Source organism: Oncorhynchus keta, chromosome 14 (assembly GCF_023373465.1).
Source record: "Oncorhynchus keta strain PuntledgeMale-10-30-2019 chromosome 14, Oket_V2, whole genome shotgun sequence".
Lineage (NCBI taxonomy): Eukaryota > Metazoa > Chordata > Actinopteri > Salmoniformes > Salmonidae > Oncorhynchus > Oncorhynchus keta.
Window position 1 is genome coordinate 34,267,587 of NC_068434.1, and position 18,609 is coordinate 34,286,195.

The 18,609-nt window shown below is 42.6% G+C and overlaps 2 protein-coding genes across 2 annotated transcripts; both read right to left on the minus strand.

Moving 5' to 3' along the window:
- Positions 1–605: 605 nt before the first annotated feature.
- Positions 606–7,817, minus strand: LOC118393273 (chemerin-like receptor 1). Its single transcript, XM_035785805.2, has 2 exons — positions 7,670–7,817; positions 606–5,345 (listed from the first exon to the last, which is right to left on the minus strand). The coding sequence occupies exon 2, from the start codon at positions 5,315–5,317 to the stop codon at positions 4,277–4,279; it is 1,041 nt and encodes a 346-aa protein (XP_035641698.1). The 5' UTR covers positions 5,318–5,345; positions 7,670–7,817; the 3' UTR covers positions 606–4,276.
- A 139-nt stretch (positions 7,818–7,956) lies between these two features.
- On the minus strand, positions 7,957–12,512 carry LOC118393275 (chemerin-like receptor 1). The gene is made up of 2 exons (XM_035785808.2): positions 12,365–12,512; positions 7,957–9,260 (listed from the first exon to the last, which is right to left on the minus strand). The coding sequence occupies exons 1-2, from the start codon at positions 12,419–12,421 to the stop codon at positions 8,268–8,270; spliced, it is 1,050 nt and encodes a 349-aa protein (XP_035641701.1). The 5' UTR covers positions 12,422–12,512; the 3' UTR covers positions 7,957–8,267.
- Between the last annotated feature and the right edge of the window lie 6,097 nt (positions 12,513–18,609).

Genomic DNA, 18,609 nt, shown 5'->3' on the forward strand with positions numbered 1-18,609 from the left:
AGTAGCAGAAGATGATTAGGAGGAGAGGGAGCACAAAGTCGCTGACAAATCGACTCACAACTACAGTTAGATGGATATTTTGGGATGGGTAGTTGTTAAAGCATGTTGTTGTGTAGTCTGTGGTGACATGACAAAACATTATGGAGGCAATGCTGAGTGCAACAGAAATGACCCAGGCAAGGACCAAAACTGCAGAGGCCATCCTCACGGTACACTGGTTTTGGGCCCAAACTGGATATACGACCATTACAAAATGGTCAACACTCATGATGACCAGGAGGAAGATGCTGCTGAACATGTTAAATCATGAAAGAGGTGAACATGCACATGAACAGCACAAAGTTCCAGTCCATTGTTACCATGTAGATGATGTTGAAGGGGAGACAGGCACAGAATATGAAGTCAGAGACGGCCAGGCCGAGGTACCAGTTGGTGTTGACTGTCTTCTTCATCTTGAGACCAGCGATCCAGATGACCATCCAGATGACCATCCCATTCCCACAAACTGTCTCTCACAGTTTAAGTGTACCTATGATAAAAATTACAGACCTCTACATGCTTTGTAAGTAGGAAAACCTGCAAAATCGGCAGTGTATCAAATACTTGTTCTCCCCACTGTATGATGCATGCTGTTTTGCAACTGCTGGGTGACTAATGTAATTACATGCACTTTTTCAATAAACTGTTTATGGCATACACATAAAGATGGTTGGACACAGGAGTTTGTTTATGTCACATGATTTTTAATTATTAAATACATTAAAACAGGTGTACATCAATTAACTTTCCATTTCTTTCTATTTCTTAAAACATTGGATTTAATTACAAATGCAATTCAGTTAGAATGTGACAATGCTTTCCGCTTCCCAGTTAAGTTCCTTTTAACAAGCAGCTTCTCTTTCTGTGGTTTACCATAAATAATTACAAACATGGTCCAATATACAGACAACAGGGGTAGGCAGTCCTGTTCCTGGAGTGCCACACATATAGCAGGATGTTGTTACAACTAGGCACCACACCTGATCAACTGAGCTAATTGATAAGTTCAGTGATTGCATAAATTCAACACACATGGTCTTCCAGGTCGGTTAAATCAAAAGTATGAAGTGGCTGCGGCACTCTAGGACCAGGGTTGCCTACCCCTGCAACACAAGATCCTAGCCGATTCATCTTATTCATCAGATAAACTAATTAAAGAGGTAGATTGAACAGAACAATGGTTGTGTGAAATGTGTTGTTCACACGTAAACACAGGACTCTCCAATATGATTCTCAGCTAGGGTATTTAATAACACTTGACTTTCAGTGTCACAGCAGATGATCTGACAGTTGGTGAGGTGGGATGAATTACATGTCATGGTACAAATCTGATTGCATAGAAACCTGTCCACAAGCTGGGTGATATATGGCAGGAAATATAAATGAAGAGTTTTGTTCTAAAACACAATATCCAGGGATCCAGACGACCACAAATGATTTGTTTTGGATAGGGCTGGACGTTATGTTGTGTATGGATGTTTGCAATAGCTGAGGCAGATGTATACAGTGCATTCGGGAAGTATTCAGACCCCTTGACTGAAAGTATTCAGGCCCCTTTACTTTTTTTTTGTGACTTTTTTTTTATGTGGGGAGGACTGGCCACCCCACATAGCCTGGCTCCTCTCTAGGTTTCTTCCTAGGTTTTGGCCTTTCTAGGGAGTTTTTCCTAGCCACCGTGCTTCTACACCTGCATTGCTTGCTGTTTGGGGTTTTAGGCTGGGTTTCTGTACAGCACTTTGAGATGTCAGCTGATGTACGAAGGGCTATATAAATACATTTGATTTTGATTTGATTTGACTTTCCACCTTTTGTTACATTACAGCATTACACTAAAATGAATTAAATTCATTTTTAAAATCAAAATCCGTTTTTAGAATTGTTTGCAAATGTATAAAAAAAAATCAAACTTATTTACATAAGTATTCAGACCCTTTGCTATGAGACTCGAAATTGAGCTCAGGCGCATCCTGTTTCCATTGATCAACTTCCTTGAGATGTTTCTACAACTTGATTGGAGTCCACCTGTGGTAAATTCAATTGATTGGACATGATTTGGAAAGGCACACACTTGTCTATATAAGGTCCCACAGTTGACATGGCAGAGCAAAAACCAAGCCTAGAGGTCGAAGGAATTGTCCGTACAGCTCCGAGACAGGATTGTGTCAAGGCACAGATTGGGGAAGGTTACCAAAACATTTCTGCTGAAATGAACACAGTGGCCACCATCATTCTTAGATGGAAGAAGTTTGGAACCACCAAGACTCTTCCTAGAGCTGGCCGCCAGGCCAACTGAGCAATTGGGGAAGAAGGGTCTTGGTCAGGGAGGTGCCCAAGAACCTGATGGTCACAAAGTTCCTCTGTGGAGATGGGAGAACCTTCCAGAAGGACAATCATTTCTGCAGCACTCCACCAATCAGGCCTTTATGGTAGAGTGGCCAGATGGAAGTTATCCCTTAGTAAAAGGCACATGACAGCCCGCTTGGAGTTTGCCAAAGGGGACCTAAAGGACTCTCAGACCATGAGAAACAAGATTCTCTGGTCTGATGAAATCAAGATTGAACTCCTTGGCCTGAATGCAAAGCGTCACGTCTGTAGGAAACCTGCACTATCCCTACAGTGAAGCATGGTGATGGCAGCATCATGCTGTGGGGATGTTTTTCAGTGGCAGGGACTGGGAGACAAGTCAGGATTGAGAGAAAGCTGAACGGAGCAAAGCACAGATAGATCCTTTATGAAATCCCGCTCCAGAGCGCTCAGGACCTCAGACTGGGGTGAAGGTTAACCTTCCAACAGGACAACGACCGTAGGCACACAGCCAAGACAACGCAGTAGTGACTTCGGCGCAAGTCTCTGAATATCCTTGAGTAGCACAGCCAGAGCCCGGACTTGAACCCGATCAAACATCTCTGGAGAGACCTGAAAATAGTTGTGCAGCGATGCTCCCATGCTCCCCAAAATGTATTCAATCCATTTTAGAATAAGCCTGTAACGTAACAACATGTGGAAAAAGTCAAGGGGTCTGAATACTTTCCAAATGCACTGTATATACACTGAGTGCACAAAACATTATGAACACCTGCTCTTTCCATGACATAGACTGACCAGGTGAATCCAGTTGAAAGCTATGCTCCGTTATTAAATTAACTTGTTAAATCCACTTCAATCAGTATAGATAAAAGGTTAAAGAAATATGTGTAAGCCTTGAGACAATTAAGACACAGATTGTGTGTGTGTGCCAGTCAGAGGGTGAATGGGCAGGTCAAAATATTTAAGTGCATTTGAACAGGGTATGGTAGTAGGTGCCAGGTGCACTGGTTTGTGTCAAGAACTGCAATGCTGCTGGGTTTTTCACACTCAACAGTTTCCCATGTGTATCAAGAATGGTCCACCACCCAAAGGACATCCAGCCAACTTGACACAACTGTGGGAAGCATTGGAGTCAACATAGGCCAGCGTCCATGTGGAATGCTATCGACACCTTCTGGAGTCCATGCCCAGACGAATTGAGGCTGTTCTGATGTCAAATATTAGGAAGGTGTTCATATTGTTATGTACACCCAGTGTACACTTCAAAGTGTGTGAATAGTCTTTCTGCTCTTCGTACTGTAAGCAGTGTGATGTTCATTTCCTTTTAGAAGGTATCTTTTTTTTCAGCGGTAGGGATATGTTTCAGCTTAATTTACACAAATTACCACAAAGAGGTCACAATGATTTCCCCACAAAAAACATTTCCCCTCAAGAGACATGGCTGTCAAACAGGAGCATTTCCTGTTTTCACTGATGTCGTTGAACTTTGAGCTTGGTCACTCACTGAAACAAATGGACTTCTGCTTGTAAGATTAACATCTACAGGGACACATTATACAGAGGTTATTATTATTAGGTTATTAGGTTGTTATTTCAATATGTCTAGTAAATAGGTTATAACCCTATGTTATGTCACATCACTACAAAAGATCACTCCACAGCAAGGCCTCCATCGCATTCTGTATGTGAGATAATGACATTCAAATTGGTTGGAAAAAGTTAAGGTAGGAAAATATACTGGAGCTCATGGGAGAAACATATCAAACAGATAGATGTTTTAACATGAGACAAAGAGCACTACTTGTGATTATACAAATATATGACAAATATAACTAGTCCATTAGATCATAAAGTGAAAATACACCTTATATGACATTTCTACAAGACAAAGCGTCTGCAGCCACTGAGGCCTTACCATCATCATAGAGATTTAGATGTGTGTGGAGGTTCTGCGGCTGCCCTCCATGGAGCTGGACCTGGAGAGGTAGCGGCTGGTGGTGTGGCCCTCCTCTCCGATGGCATTCGCCATCTTAGACAGTATGGAGCTCTTGAATTTCTGCAGGAAGTCATTGCCCATGAAAACATACAGCATTGGGTTGAGGAAACTGTTAGCTATGGCTACAGTAGTGCCCACCATAAGCCCAGCTCTTATAACCTCCAGGTTGTAGTTTTGGTGGTTCAGCTCAAGTAGTACAAAGACATGGTAGGGCAGCCAGCAGATGAAGAATGTGGCTATCAGGGCAGTCATAACTTTGAAGGGCTTGGAGGACTTGCTCATCATTCGGTTGGTTCTCAGTCGCAGGATGATGACAGAGTAACAAAAGATGATGATAAAGAATGGCAGCACAAACCCACCAATGAACCGACTCACTGCGATCATCTTGTGGCTGTGTTGGTCTCTGTAGTTATTGAAACACTTTCTCATCCCTAAATGGGTTTTGACGTCTCTGAACACTATGGAGGGGATGCTGAGGGCGACAGAGGCAACCCAGGCCAGAACCACCACTACAGAGGCCTTGCCCATGGTGCGGTGGTTCTGAGCCCACACTGGAAACATCACTGACACACAGCGGTCAACACTGATGACGACCAGGAGGAAGATGCTGCAGAACATGTTGAGGAACATCACAAAAGAGGTGAACTTGCACATGAAGAGCCCAAAGATCCAGTCCTTTGTCACCGTGTTGATGATGTTGAAGGGGAGACAGGCACAGAATATGAAGTCGGAGACGGCCAGGCTGAGGTACCAGGTGGTGTTGACTGTCTTCTTCATCTTGAGACCAGCGATCCAGATGACCACCCCATTCCCACAAACCCCCAGCAGGAAGATAACTACATTGACCACCAGGAGGGAGGCGCATGAAACTTCTGTGAAGCATGTCTTGTGAGTTTTGAAATCTAAATCCTCGAGAGGAGTAACATTGTCATAGGTGTAATTGCTATAATCATATTCATATGTATAATCCTCCATTGTATTGCAGTTATTTGGCTTACAATCCCTGTGAAGATAAGACATTGTCGTTAGGAAATGGTTTTGATCACCCCCTTGTTCTCAATTGACCCTTTACTTCAAAGTCTGTCTTCTAGCCATGGGTAATTTACATGTCTGTCTCTGAACATGTCCACTTCAAACAAATCTGAGGTGGTCTATTTGGTAAAGCGATTGGCACCCTGGATAAAGATGAAAAAAAGACTGTGTAAAATAAATAATACAAATACTGAGCTATATTGCATGCTCAATACAATTGCTCAGAGAAGGAGGATTTTGTTTAGAAGTAACAAAAGACATCTGAACATGGTAGGGGACAAAATTATTGGCACCCTTGTTTTCAGTACTCCCTTCCTTGCAAGGATAACTACACTGAGCCATTTTCTAAAGTATTTTATGAGATTGGAGAACACACTGGGAGGGATCTTAGACCATTCCTCCATACAGAATATTTTTAGATATTTGATAGCCTTTGTCTGCTCTTATGGACTGCCCTCTTCAATTTAAACCAAAGGTTTTCAAAGGGGTTCAAGTCCGGAGATTGAGATGGCCATTGCAAAATGTTGATTTTGTGGTTAATTAACCATTTCTTGTGGCCTAGCAGAGGCAACCAAGTTTTTGGCTAAAATGTCCTGGTACACTTCCGTTTTTTAGACGCCAAAGAGCTCTATCTTCATGGCATCTGACCATAGCACCGGTTCCAATGCCGTTTATCAAACTCCAGGCGGTGCTATGGTCAGATGATTTGAAGATAGAGTTATTTGGCCACACACACCAGTAGTGGGTTTGGTATTAAAAAAATAAGCATATGCAGAAAGTACCTCATACATACTGTAAAATATGGTGGTGGATCTTTGATGTTATGGGGCAATTTAGTTTCCACTGGTCCTCTTTTTATTATTTTGTATTTTTTTACTTGTCTTTTCCTACTACCACTGACTTTGCTGAAAAATACTTTGAGGGCAAATGTACTTGCTATGATTGTGATATTTTGTTGTCTCACCTAGCTATCTTAAGATGAATACATTAATTGTCACTATGGTTACGAGTGTCTACAAAATGACTAAAACGTCAAATCAAAACATAAAATGAGGAAATGTATAAGTGTAAAATAATGTAATTTTCTACAAAAAATAAAGCATACCAAAGAGCTCAGTATTTGCATCATTTTTTTAATCGTATTTTTTTGCCTATCTTTATCAAGAGTGCCAATACTTTTGGACCTGACTGTATGTGCTCGTGATCACGTGGGTTGGAGTTCCAGGGCCATCGCTAGTTTGTCACAAACTCTCTCCTCACTATCCTCCTACTACCGTGTCCTCCCTCTCTTCAATGAAAATTGAAAAGGAAAAGGCTCGACGCTTGCTCACCATTAAAAACGTATCTTAAGGATCCGCCCCTTCTTTAAAAAATGTTCGCCTAAAATGACATACCCAAGTCTTCAGTCTTAGCTGCCTGTAGCTCAGTCCCTGAAGCAGGGATATGCATATTCTTGATACCATTTGAAAGGAAACACTTTGAAGTTTGTGTAAATGTGAAAGGTATGCAGGAGAATATAACATATTAGACCTGGTAAGAGATAATACAAATATATTTTTTGTACCATCATTTTTGAAACGCAAGAGGAAGGGCTAAATTAATTTTTCTAGCCCAGGCGCAATTTAGACTGGCCACTAGATGGCAACACTGTATGTGCAAAGTTTAAGAGTGATCCAGTGAAATCTTGCATGTCTATTCAAAATGTTGTATCAAGACTGCCCAAATGTGCCTAACTGGTTTATTCATACATTTTCAAGTTCATAATTGTGCACTCTCCTCAAACAATAGCATGGAATTCTTTCACTCCAATAGCTACTATAAATTGGACAGTGCAGTTAGATGAACAAAAATGTAAGCTTTCTGCCCATATCAGATAGATACAGTGGGTCTATGTCCTGGGAATTTTTGTTTTGTTTCTTACAACCTCATGCTAATCACATTAGCCTACGTTAGCTAAACTGTCCCACGGACGGGACACCGATCCTGAAGCAGTTTTAATGTATTTTTAGCAAAGTTAAAAACTTCACATTTTGGCTTTCATCAATGGCCTTCATCAATTTCTCCCTCTCCTCAATAAAATACTGATGTCTATAGGCCTACGTGAAAATGTAAGATATGTTTTGCAAGCGTTGAAAACATCCTCAATTAGAGATGTATTAGATATTGCCTATATTCGTTAAATCAGTACTTGACAATTATCCAAACAATTAACTTAATATGTCATCTATAGCACAAGCATAACATTAGATGATCTGAAACAATGGTTCCGAAATGAAGGAAAAGACAATAGCCTACCTTACAGACCAATTGATGGTGCTGACATGTCACTGTCCAGTGGTGCTTCTCAATTGATTGTCACTTGTGATATCCTAGCACTCCTCTCCGTTTTTGACCAATACAACAGCACTGGCTGACTGTGCAGTTTTCCAAACATGTCCATTCCACTCCACTACTTTCAGTACTCTATTTTGGCTTGGTAGCCCCTTGTTGTAAGTATTGTGTCACATTATGCCACACTGTTGGTGTCACATTTCTACTATGGCAAATTGGCAAATTTAATTGAAAAGAGGTATTTTCAGAAATGTTAATAGTTATGTGTTTCATCAAATCTTTACTTGACAAGCATTTTAATTGAAAATAAACACAGGTTAAAAACAAGAAGTAATGTATGACCTCAAGAGATCTTTATGTACAATGTGTAATTAATTATACATACAGTGAGTTGTTAACAAGACAATTTTATAAAGTATTTATTACAATTCATAAAAAAATATTTTAGATTTTGCATGATATCACTATTTCTAACTACATTTCAAGCTGTTCATAAATTGCAAATGGTGTTTACAGTATGTTGTTTTCCCATTACTGCTTACGGATATTATCCTCCTTATTGTTAGCGTGTCAGGGATGTCATCTCCTCATCCTCATCTCTGTTGTCCTCCACCCGAGGGGGTCCTCTCAGGTTCTGTTCCTTCTTCTCCTGCCATATGCAGATGATAGGAGAGATGCAGCTGTTTAAGACTGACAGGGCAGTGGCCGGGGGCAATGCGTATGTGAACAACCTGCTGCCTGTCCCCATTGTGACTTGCAGCACAGAGAGACTAATGACAGGAGTCCAGCATAGGAAATGGGCAATAGTCACAGGTCGAATAACCCGTGGCCTCAGCTGGTTGTTTCCCATGCTGTTCATGCAGCAACAGCTGACACATCTCGCACCCAAAGGGAGCAGCATCCCGACAATGAAGCGACAGATCAACACTGCCATCATTCTCTCCCTTCCCTCTTTAGACATCTGGGAGCTTCCAGTATAGCCATAGTCGTCAATGCAGACATGTCCATCGGCAGTGTACTGAACCGCCCTGGACAGTAGAGAGGGGGTACTCAGTATGGCCCCAAGGAACCAGGACAGCAGGACCATGTTGGTGGACATGCGGTGTTCAAAGCATCCAGGGACACTCCAGCACACATTCCAGAAGGTGATCATCAGTGAGACAGAAAACATGTTCATAAACATCACGTAGGACCCCAGCTTGCAGACAACCTTCCCAAATGTCCAGGAGAAGTAGTTCCAGGCAGTGATCAGGTAAAGTGGGGCGAAGAGGCAGAAGACGAGGTGGGTGACAGCCAAGCCAAGGATTAACATCTGTTGACTCAGTTTCTTCTTGGACCTGCATTTTACAGTCCTGAAGATGACAGCAGAGTTGAGCAGCAGACCCAGCAGAATGTTGGCTGAGTACACTAACACATAAATGTATCTAAAGCCAGCCTTCATCTGATACATCTCATAGATGACTGGGGACTGGGAAGGTATTACCACTGAATCATCGTAGTCATCATAGACTGATGTGTTGGATGAGGCATCCATGATTTCTGTTGTTTTTTTAGCCTAAATAAAAGGAATACAATGATTCAGTCAGAACAGGTTCTGTCTGTAATGACTGCATCTGCATGCTAACTAAAAAGAACATGACATGCTATGTCCTTCCAGTTTTTCAGTAAATAATATTTAATAAAATAAAAACATGCATCTTGTACTGTAGGTAGGCCCATACTACAACTTGTTCAAGTTGTACTTGACCACTACAACTTTTTCTGGACTGGATGTATTCAATGCTGCAGCACATACAGTGCCTTCAAAAAGTATTCACACCCCTTGACTTTTTCCACATTTGCGACCCGTTTCAGGAATGAACGATATAACGTTTGCCATGGAGAACTGCAAAAGGGTTGCTACTACTCTCAACAATATTGCTGGGCAGCAATGCTATAGACAAAGATCAGTGTGAAAAATGACTTGACACAACACTGCCAAACAAGTTGTCCAAACAAAAGGGAGTTAAAGGAGTTCCAGTCTGCCGTGAAGCATTCATCCATGTATACAGGTAAGAGTCTAGGTACATTTTCAGATATTATACCTTTTTAATTTAGTCAGAAAGTTGTTTCCATTGCAAATGAAAGTGTACTGTAAGCTAGCTAGCAAACATTAGCTTGCTGACTCGCTAGATAACCTTACGTGTATGATATGTGTAGTAATATTATTAATATCTCAGAAATCCATTTGCATTGCTAGTTATAGCCTAATGTTAGCTAGCTAGCTAACATTGAACCTAGTCGGTTAGCTTTAGCTACCTGCAGATGCATTCTACAGCATTTCAGGGATGGTGGCTAGCTATGACAGTCCGTTTGTATTGCAAACAGGATTCATGTTTTGGAATAATTTGATTCTCTACAGACATCCTTCTTTTCACTCTGAGGATGGATCAACAACAACAATGTTCTCCTTTCACAGCCATTAAACTCTGTAACTGTTTTAAAGTCACCATGGGCCTCATGGTGAAATCCCTGAGCAGTGTGCTTCCTCTCCGGCAACTGAGTTAGGAAGGGCACCTGTATCTTTCTAGTGACTGGGTGTATTGATGCACCATCCAAAGTGTGATTAATAACTTCACCATGCTCAAAGGGATTATTTTTTCACCCATCTACCATTAGGTGACTTTAATTGCGAGTCACTGGAAAACCTGCCTGGTCTTTGTGGTTGAATATGTGTTTGAAATTCACTGCTCAACTGAGGGACCTTACAGATAATTGTATGTGTGGGGTCCAGCACAGGAGATTGGTGGCACCTTAATTGGGGAGGATGGGCTTGTGATAATGGTTGGAGCGAAAATAGTGGAATGGTATCAAATACATCAAACACATGGTTTCCATGTGTTTGATGCCATTCCATTAGCTCCGTTCCAGCCATTATTATGAGCTGTCTTCCCCTCAGCGGCCTCCACTGTGGTACAAATACGAGGTAGTCATGCATTTTTAAAAATGTTAAACAATATTATTGCACACAGGGTGAGTCCATGCAACATATTACATTATGTGACTTGTTAAGCACATTTCTACTCCTGAACTTATTTAGGCTTGCCATAACAAAGGGGTTGAATACTTATTGACTCAAGATACTTCAGCTTTTCATTTGCAATTCATCTGCAAAAATGTCCATAAAACGTAATTCCACTTTGACATAATGGGGTATTGTGTGTAGGTGACACAAAATCTACATTTATTCCATTTTAAATTCAGGCTGTAACACAACAAAATGTGCCCGACCACCTCGATTCAGTCTTATGTTGCAAAATTTTGAATGTTTTTTTTTTTTACATTGGATAAAAGTATAAACTCAGAGCTACAAAACAATGGGAACGTAATTCTGCTTTGAAAGTTTATAAACTGGTAAACCTACGTGGAGAAAGTGGCCCTTTAATTTTTTGGCACATCTACTGGAGAGCTCTTTGTTGTCTACACCTATTTAGCATCGTTCACAACCTCTTAAGCCTGAGCCCCACTGATCTCTTTAAGGATTCACATGTGAGGCCATGTGCTAAGAAGAGTGAGTAAGGTAGTGTATTTTAAACAACCAAAGAATACTTTAGTATTTAGGGGTGAAAGTATTAATCTACAATAGGAGAAATTCCAGGTAAAAATACACTTTAGTCCTTGGTCTGTTTCCTGATCTGACATTGGTGCAGGTCATGTTTTTCTTCACATTACCGTCTCTGGTAAACACACACTATATCAAATCAAAGTGTATTTGTCACATGCACAGGATACAGAAGTTGTACACGCTACAGTCAAATGGTTACTGGCATATTTGCATAGTAGCAATATCAAAAATACAATGTGTATAATTATTAGATTATGCTTACCCAAACACACTTGCCTAAATTGATGGGTCACGTGAAAGAAATGCCATAATCCCCCCCCTAGCTAAGTGGATGGGTCACTATTGTCTTGACATGTACACATGCTCATGAAATACAATAGATGGCCATAATCACCCCCAGACACACCTGGCTAACTTGATGGGTCATGTAATCATCTGTAAAAGTGGACTTTTGTTTAAACATGTAGCTAGCTAGTTAAACAATGAACCATATTCCCAACCCATACTACTAGCAATAAGGCACTAAAGAAAAACTGCTAAACATGTGGCAAAGAAATGAACTGAGTACCAAGGGGCTAAGTACTTCTCTAATCAATATATATTAGTGTTTTAGTTGTATATATTTTTTGGGACTAATGTTTGAATTTTTCTTCCACTTTGACATTACTATTATTTTGAGTATTTTGTGAAGATTGTTTCCCCCCCAAAATTACAATGAAATCCATTTAAAACCACCTTGAGAACAACATTTGAGAAAAGTCAAGGGGTGTGAATACTTTCTGAAGGCACTGTACATCAATTTAACTTCACCTACTAAATTCATAACCTAGAACCAAACAATGTGATTAAGAAAATGTTATAGTAACTAAAAAGCCATTCCATTAAACAAGTTGTTTGTAGCCTAAGAGTCCCAATAGCAATTGTCCTAATTTCTGGAAGCAAACGGCTGACAGTTCAGACTGTGAGAAAGTTAAGAGTTAAAAGGAACACACACGAAAATGGTTGCAACAAACACATGCTCTTGGTGTAAAGATTCCCACGGAAGTTAACCTTACCTTATGAAAAAGATTTAGAATATTACGTTGAGAAAGAAAGCAGCTTCCAAATAGCATAGGAATGTGTTGTTATCATTGAGCTCCTTCAGGAATTTTGAACAAACATGAAGAGACTTGTTGACATTTCATGAATGAAAGAAGGACTAGCGAATGGGGACTTTTCATCAAATCAAATCAAATTTTATTGGTCACATACACATGTTTAGCAGATGTTATTGCGAGTGTTGCGAAATGCTTGTGCTTCTAGTTCTGACAGTGCAGCAATATCTAACATGTTATCTAACAATTCCACAACTACCTAATACACACAAATCTAAGTAAATGAATGGAATAAGAATATATTTTGTTTTTCCATGTAAGTTGACTGAGAACACATTCTCATTTACAGCAACTACCTGGGGAACAGTTACAGGGGAGAGGGATGAATGAGCCAATTGTAAACTGGGGATAATTAGGTGACCGTGATGGTTTGAGGGCCAGATTGGGAATTTAGCCAGGACACCGGGGTTAACACCCCTACTCTTACAATAAGTGCCATGGGATCTTTAGTGACCACAGAGAGTCAGGACACCTGTTTAACATCCCATCTGAAAGACAGCACCCTACACAGGGCAGTGTCCCCAATCACCACCCTGGGGTATTGGGATAATTTTTAGACCAGAGGAAAGAGTGCCTCCTACTGGCCCTCCAACACCACTTCCTGCAGCATCTGGTCTCCAATCCAGGGACTAACCAGGACCAACCCTGCTTAGCTTCAGAAGCAAGGCAGCAGTGGTATGCAGGGTGGTATGCTGCTGGCAACATATAAAGATATGGATGAGTAATGACAGAGCGGCATAGGCAAGATGCAATAGATGGTATAAAATACAGTATATACATATGAGATAAGTAATGCAAGATATGTAAACCCCATTTATTAAAGTGGCCAATACTTTCAAGTCTATATGTAGGCAGCAGCCACTCTGTGTTAGTGATGGCTGTTTAACAGTCTGATGGCCTTGAGATAAAAGCTGTTTTTCAGTCATTTGGTCCCAGCTTTGATGCACCTGTACTGAACTCGCCATCTGGATGGTTTCGGGGTGAACAGGCAGGGGCTCGGGTGGTTGTTGTCTTTGATGATCTTTTTGGCCTTCCTGTAACATCGGGTGTTGTCGGTGTCCTTGAGGACAGGTAGTTTGCCACCGGTGATGCGTTGTGCAGACCGCACCACCCTCTGGAGAGCCTTGCGTTTGTGGGCGGAGCAGTTGCCATACCAGGCGTTGATACAGCACGACAGGATGCTCTCAATTGTGCATCTGTAAAAGTTTGAGAGGAATTTTGGTGACAAGCCACATTTCTTCAGCCTCCTGCGGTTGCACTTCACCCCCACAACATGATGCTGCCACCCCCATGCTTCACGGTTGGGATGGTAATCTTCAGCTTGCAAGCGACCCCCTTTTCCCCCCTAACATAACAATGGTCATTATGGCCATTCAGTTCTATTTTAGCTTCATCAGATCAGAGGACATTTCTCCAAAAAGTACAATCTTTGTCCCCATGTTCAATTGCAAACCGTAGTCTGGCTTTTTTATGGTGGTTTTGGAGCAGTGGCTTCTTCCTTGCTGAGCGGCCTTTCAGGTTATGTCAATGTTGGCCTCGTTTTACTGTGGATATAGATACTTTGTATCTGTTTCCTCCAGCATCTTCACAAGGTCCTTTGCTGGTGTTCTGGGATTGATTTGCACTTTTCGCACCAAAGTATGTTCATCTCTAGGAGATAGAACACATCTCCTTCCTGAGTGGTATGACGGCTGTGTGGTCCCATGGTTTTTAGACTTGAGTACTATTGTTTGTACAGATGAACATGGTACCTTTAGGCATTTGGAAATTTCTCCCAAGGATGAACCAGACGTGTGGAGGTCTACACCATAATATACAAATAAATTCATTAAAATTTTTCTGGATTTTTCTGATTTTCTGGATTTCTTTTTCTCATTTTGTCTGTCATAGTTGAAGTGTTCCTATGATGAAAATTACAGGCCTCTCTCATCTTTTTAAGTGGGAGAACTTGTACAATTGGTGGCTGACTAAATACTTTTTTGCCCCACTGTACAACAACACAGAGTTACACATGGAATAAACAAAACATACAGTCAATAATACAGTAGAACAAAAGAAAACAAAAAGTCTATATACAGTGAGTGCAAATGAGGTAAGTTAAGGAAATAAATAGGCCATGGTGGCGAAGTAATGACAATATAGCAATTAAACACTGGAATGGTAGATCGGCAGATGAATGTGCATGTAGAGATACTGGGGTGCAAAGGAGCAAAATAAATACATAAATAAATACCAGTATGGGGATGAGGTAGGTAGACAGATGGGCTGTTTCCAGATAGGCTAAGTACAGGTGCAGTGATCTGTAAAATGCTCTGACAGCTGGTGCTTAAAGCTAGTGAGGGAGATGTGAGTCTCCAGCTTCAGAGATTTTTGCAATTCGTTCCAGTCATGGGCAGCAGAGAACTGGACGACCAAAGGAGGAATTGGCTTTGGGGGTGACCAGTGAGATATACCTGCTGGAGCGTGTGTGGCGAGTGGGTGCTGCTATGGTGACCAGTGAGCTGAGATAAGGCGGGGCTTTATCTAGCAGAGACTTGTAGATAACCTGTAGCCAGTGGGTTTGGCGACGAGTATGAAGCGAGGGCCAACCAACGAGAGCGTACAGGTCGCAATGGTGGGTAGTGTATGGGGCTTTGGTGACAAAACGGATGGCATTGTGATAGACTGCATCCAGTTTGTTGAGTATAGTGTTGGAGGCTATTTTATAGATGACATCACCGAAGTCGAGGATTGGTAGGATGGTCAGTTTTACGAGGGTATGTTTGGCAGCATGAGTGAAGGATGCTTTGTTGCGATATAGGAAGCCGATTCTAGATTTAATTTTGGATTGGAGATGCTTAATGTGATTCTGGAAGGAGAGTTTACAGTCTAACCAGACACCCAGGTATTTGTAGTTGTCCACGTATTCTAAGTCAGAGCCGTCCAGAGTAGTGATGCTGGACGGGCGAGCAGGTGCGGGCAGCGATCGATTGAAAAGCATGCATTTAGTTTTACTTGCGTTTAAGAGCAGTTGGAGGCCACGGAAGGAGAGTTGTATGGCATTGAAGCTCGTCTGGAGGTTAGTTAACACAGTGTCCAAGGAGGGGCCAGAAGTATACAAAATGGTGTCGTCTGCGTAGAGGTGGATCAGAGAATCACCAGCAGCAAGAGCAACATCATTGATGTATACAGAAAAGAGAGTCGGCCCGAGAATTGAACCCTGTGGCACACCCATAGAGACTGTCAGAGGTCCAGACAACAGGCCCTCCGATTTGACACACTGAACTCTATCAGAGAAGTAGTTGGTAAGCCAGGCGAGGCAATCATTTGAGAAACCAAGGCTGTCGAGTCTGCCAATAAGAATGTTGTGATTGACAGAGTCGAAAGCTTTAGCCAGGTCGATGAATACGGCTGCACAGTAGTAGCCTCTTATTGATGGCGGTTATGATGACGTTTAGAACCTTGAGAGATGTATTGTGGCTACTATCAACGTAATTATCTACATTATTTCCAATCCGCCATTTATATACTTTTTTTGGTAAATATATCTATTATTTTAAATATATACAGTATACACAGTAGGGAGTGGAATAGTGGAGAACAATCAGAGGTTTATTCAGTAGCAGTGCAATTATCATGGTACAGCTATATGGACACTAAATCATCATGGTACTTTTGAATGGTAAGTTTACAAACACAGTACCAGTCAAAAGTTTAGACACACCTAGTTATTCATTGGTTTTTATTTTTTCTGACTATTTTCTACATTATAGAATAATAGTGAAGACATCAAAACTATGAAATAACACATGTGGAATCATGTAATAACCAAAAAAGTGTTAAACAAATCTAAATATATGTTAATTTGAGATTCTTCAAAGTAGCCACCCTTTTCCTTGATGACAACTTGCACACTCTTGACATTCTCTCAACCAGCTTCCTGAGGAATGCTTTGGCAACAGTCTTGAAAGGAGTTCCACTTATGCTGAGCATTTGTTGGCTGCTTTTCCTTCACTCTGTAGTCCAACTCATCCCAAACCATCTCAGTTGGGTTGAGGTTGGAAATTGTGGAGGCCAGGCCATCTGATGCAGCACTCTATCACTCTCTTCTTGGTCAAATAGCCCATACACAACCTGGAGGTGTGTTTTGGGTCATTGACCTGTTGAAAAACAAATGGGGCTAAGCGCAAACCAGATGGGATGGCGTATCGCTGCAGAATGCAGTGGTAGCCATGCTGGTTAAGTGTGCCTATCAGGGATCAAGGTAAGACCCAAGTGCAGACTGGGTGATGTAACCATGTTTATTGTAACAACTGGGGCAGGCAAACGACAGGTCAAGGCAAACCCCTGCCACATGGTCGAACAGGAGGCGCCTCAGGAGGCGTCTCACCGTGTACGCTGGCTGGCCATCGATGACACGGGGGAGGAATGGGTCTAGAAACAGAAGACAAGGGGCAGTCAGACATGGTTTTGACTCTAGACACAGAAAAGGTAGGAGAAATACGAAGGGTACAGGGTAACAGAGGATGAACAGCAGAGGGGATAACGATCTTGGAGCAGGGGGAAAGGTCTCGGCTTCCAGGGGTGTAGCTGCGGCACTATAGTGCCGTGCCAGTGCCTCGGGCTTGACCTTCTTGGATACCGGTCAGTGCTGCGGAAGCGAAGTGGCCCGGCCCTTACTGAACCCTTCCCGGAGGTCCTGGCGTGAACCTTGGCGTGATCCTGGACAACACCCTGTCGTTCTCAACTAACATCAAGGCGGTGGCCCGTTCCTGTAGGTTCATGCTCTACAACATCCGCAGAGTACGACCCTGCCTCACACAGGAAGCGGCGCAGGTCCTAATCCAGGCACTTGTCATCTCCTGTCTGGATTACTGCAACTCGCTGTTGGCTGGGCTCCCTGCCTGTGCCATTAAACCCCTACAACTCATCCAGAACGCCGCAGCCCGTCTGGTGTTCAACCTTCCCAAGTTCTCTCACGTCACCCCGCTCCTCCGCTCTCTCCACTGGCTTCCAGTTGAAGCTCGCATCCGCTACAAGACCATGGTGCTTGCCTACGGAGCTGTGAGGGGAACGGCACCTCAGTACCTCCAGGCTCTGATCAGGCCCTACACCCAAACAAGGGCACTGCGTTCATCCACCTCTGGCCTGCTCGCCTCCCTACCACTGAGGAAGTACAGTTCCCGCTCAGCCCAGTCAAAACTGTTCACTGCTCTGGCCCCCCAATGGTGGAACAAACTCCCCCACGACGCCAGGACAGCGGAGTCAATCACCACCTTCCGGAGACACCTGAAACCCCATCTCTTTAAGGAATACCTATAGGATAGGATAAAGTAATCCTTCTCACCCCCCCCCCCCTTAAAAGATTTAGATGCACTATTGTAAAGTGGCTGTTCCACTGGATGTCATAAGGTGAATGCACCAATTTGTAAGTCGCTCTGGATAAGAGCGTCTGCTAAATGACTTAAATGTAAATGTAAATGTCCTGGTACTCTGCAGAGCTGGCGGAGAGGTCCGGGGCAATTTCCAAGCCCCCAGGAAGATGTCCTGGGGCAGGCAGAGTTGACTTCAGACAATTTTATTTTACCTTTATTTTACTAGGCAAGTCAGTTAAGAACAAATTCTTATTTTCAATGACGGCCTAGGAACAGTGGGTTAACTGCCTGTTCAGGGGCAGAACGACAGATTTGTACCTTGTCAGCTAGGGGATTTGAACTTGCAACCTTTCAGTTACTAGTCCAACGCTCTAACCACTAGGCTACCCTGCCGCCCCAATGAATGTGGCAGGACAGGCTCCAGCCTATGATGGCACCAGTAGCCCAGTCAATGGAGGGATTGTGTCGCTGGAGCCAACAGAATCCTAATACCACGGGAACATGCAGAGACTCAACCAGCAGGAATTGAATAGTCTCGCTGTGGTTCCCCGACACTCATAGGTTGACGGGGGTGGTCTGGTGGGTGACCAATAGAGCGCCCGTCCAGCGCTCTAACACCCATGCGAATGGAGAGGGGTTGAGTGGGGATGCCCAGCTCGGACGCCAGGGTAACGTCCATGAGACTTACATCGGCCCCCGAATCGATGAATACCTGAAGAGACTTGGACTGGTCGCCCCACAGCAGAGTGGCATGGAGAGGAGGGCGAGTAGGGGGAGAAGAAAAATTGTCCT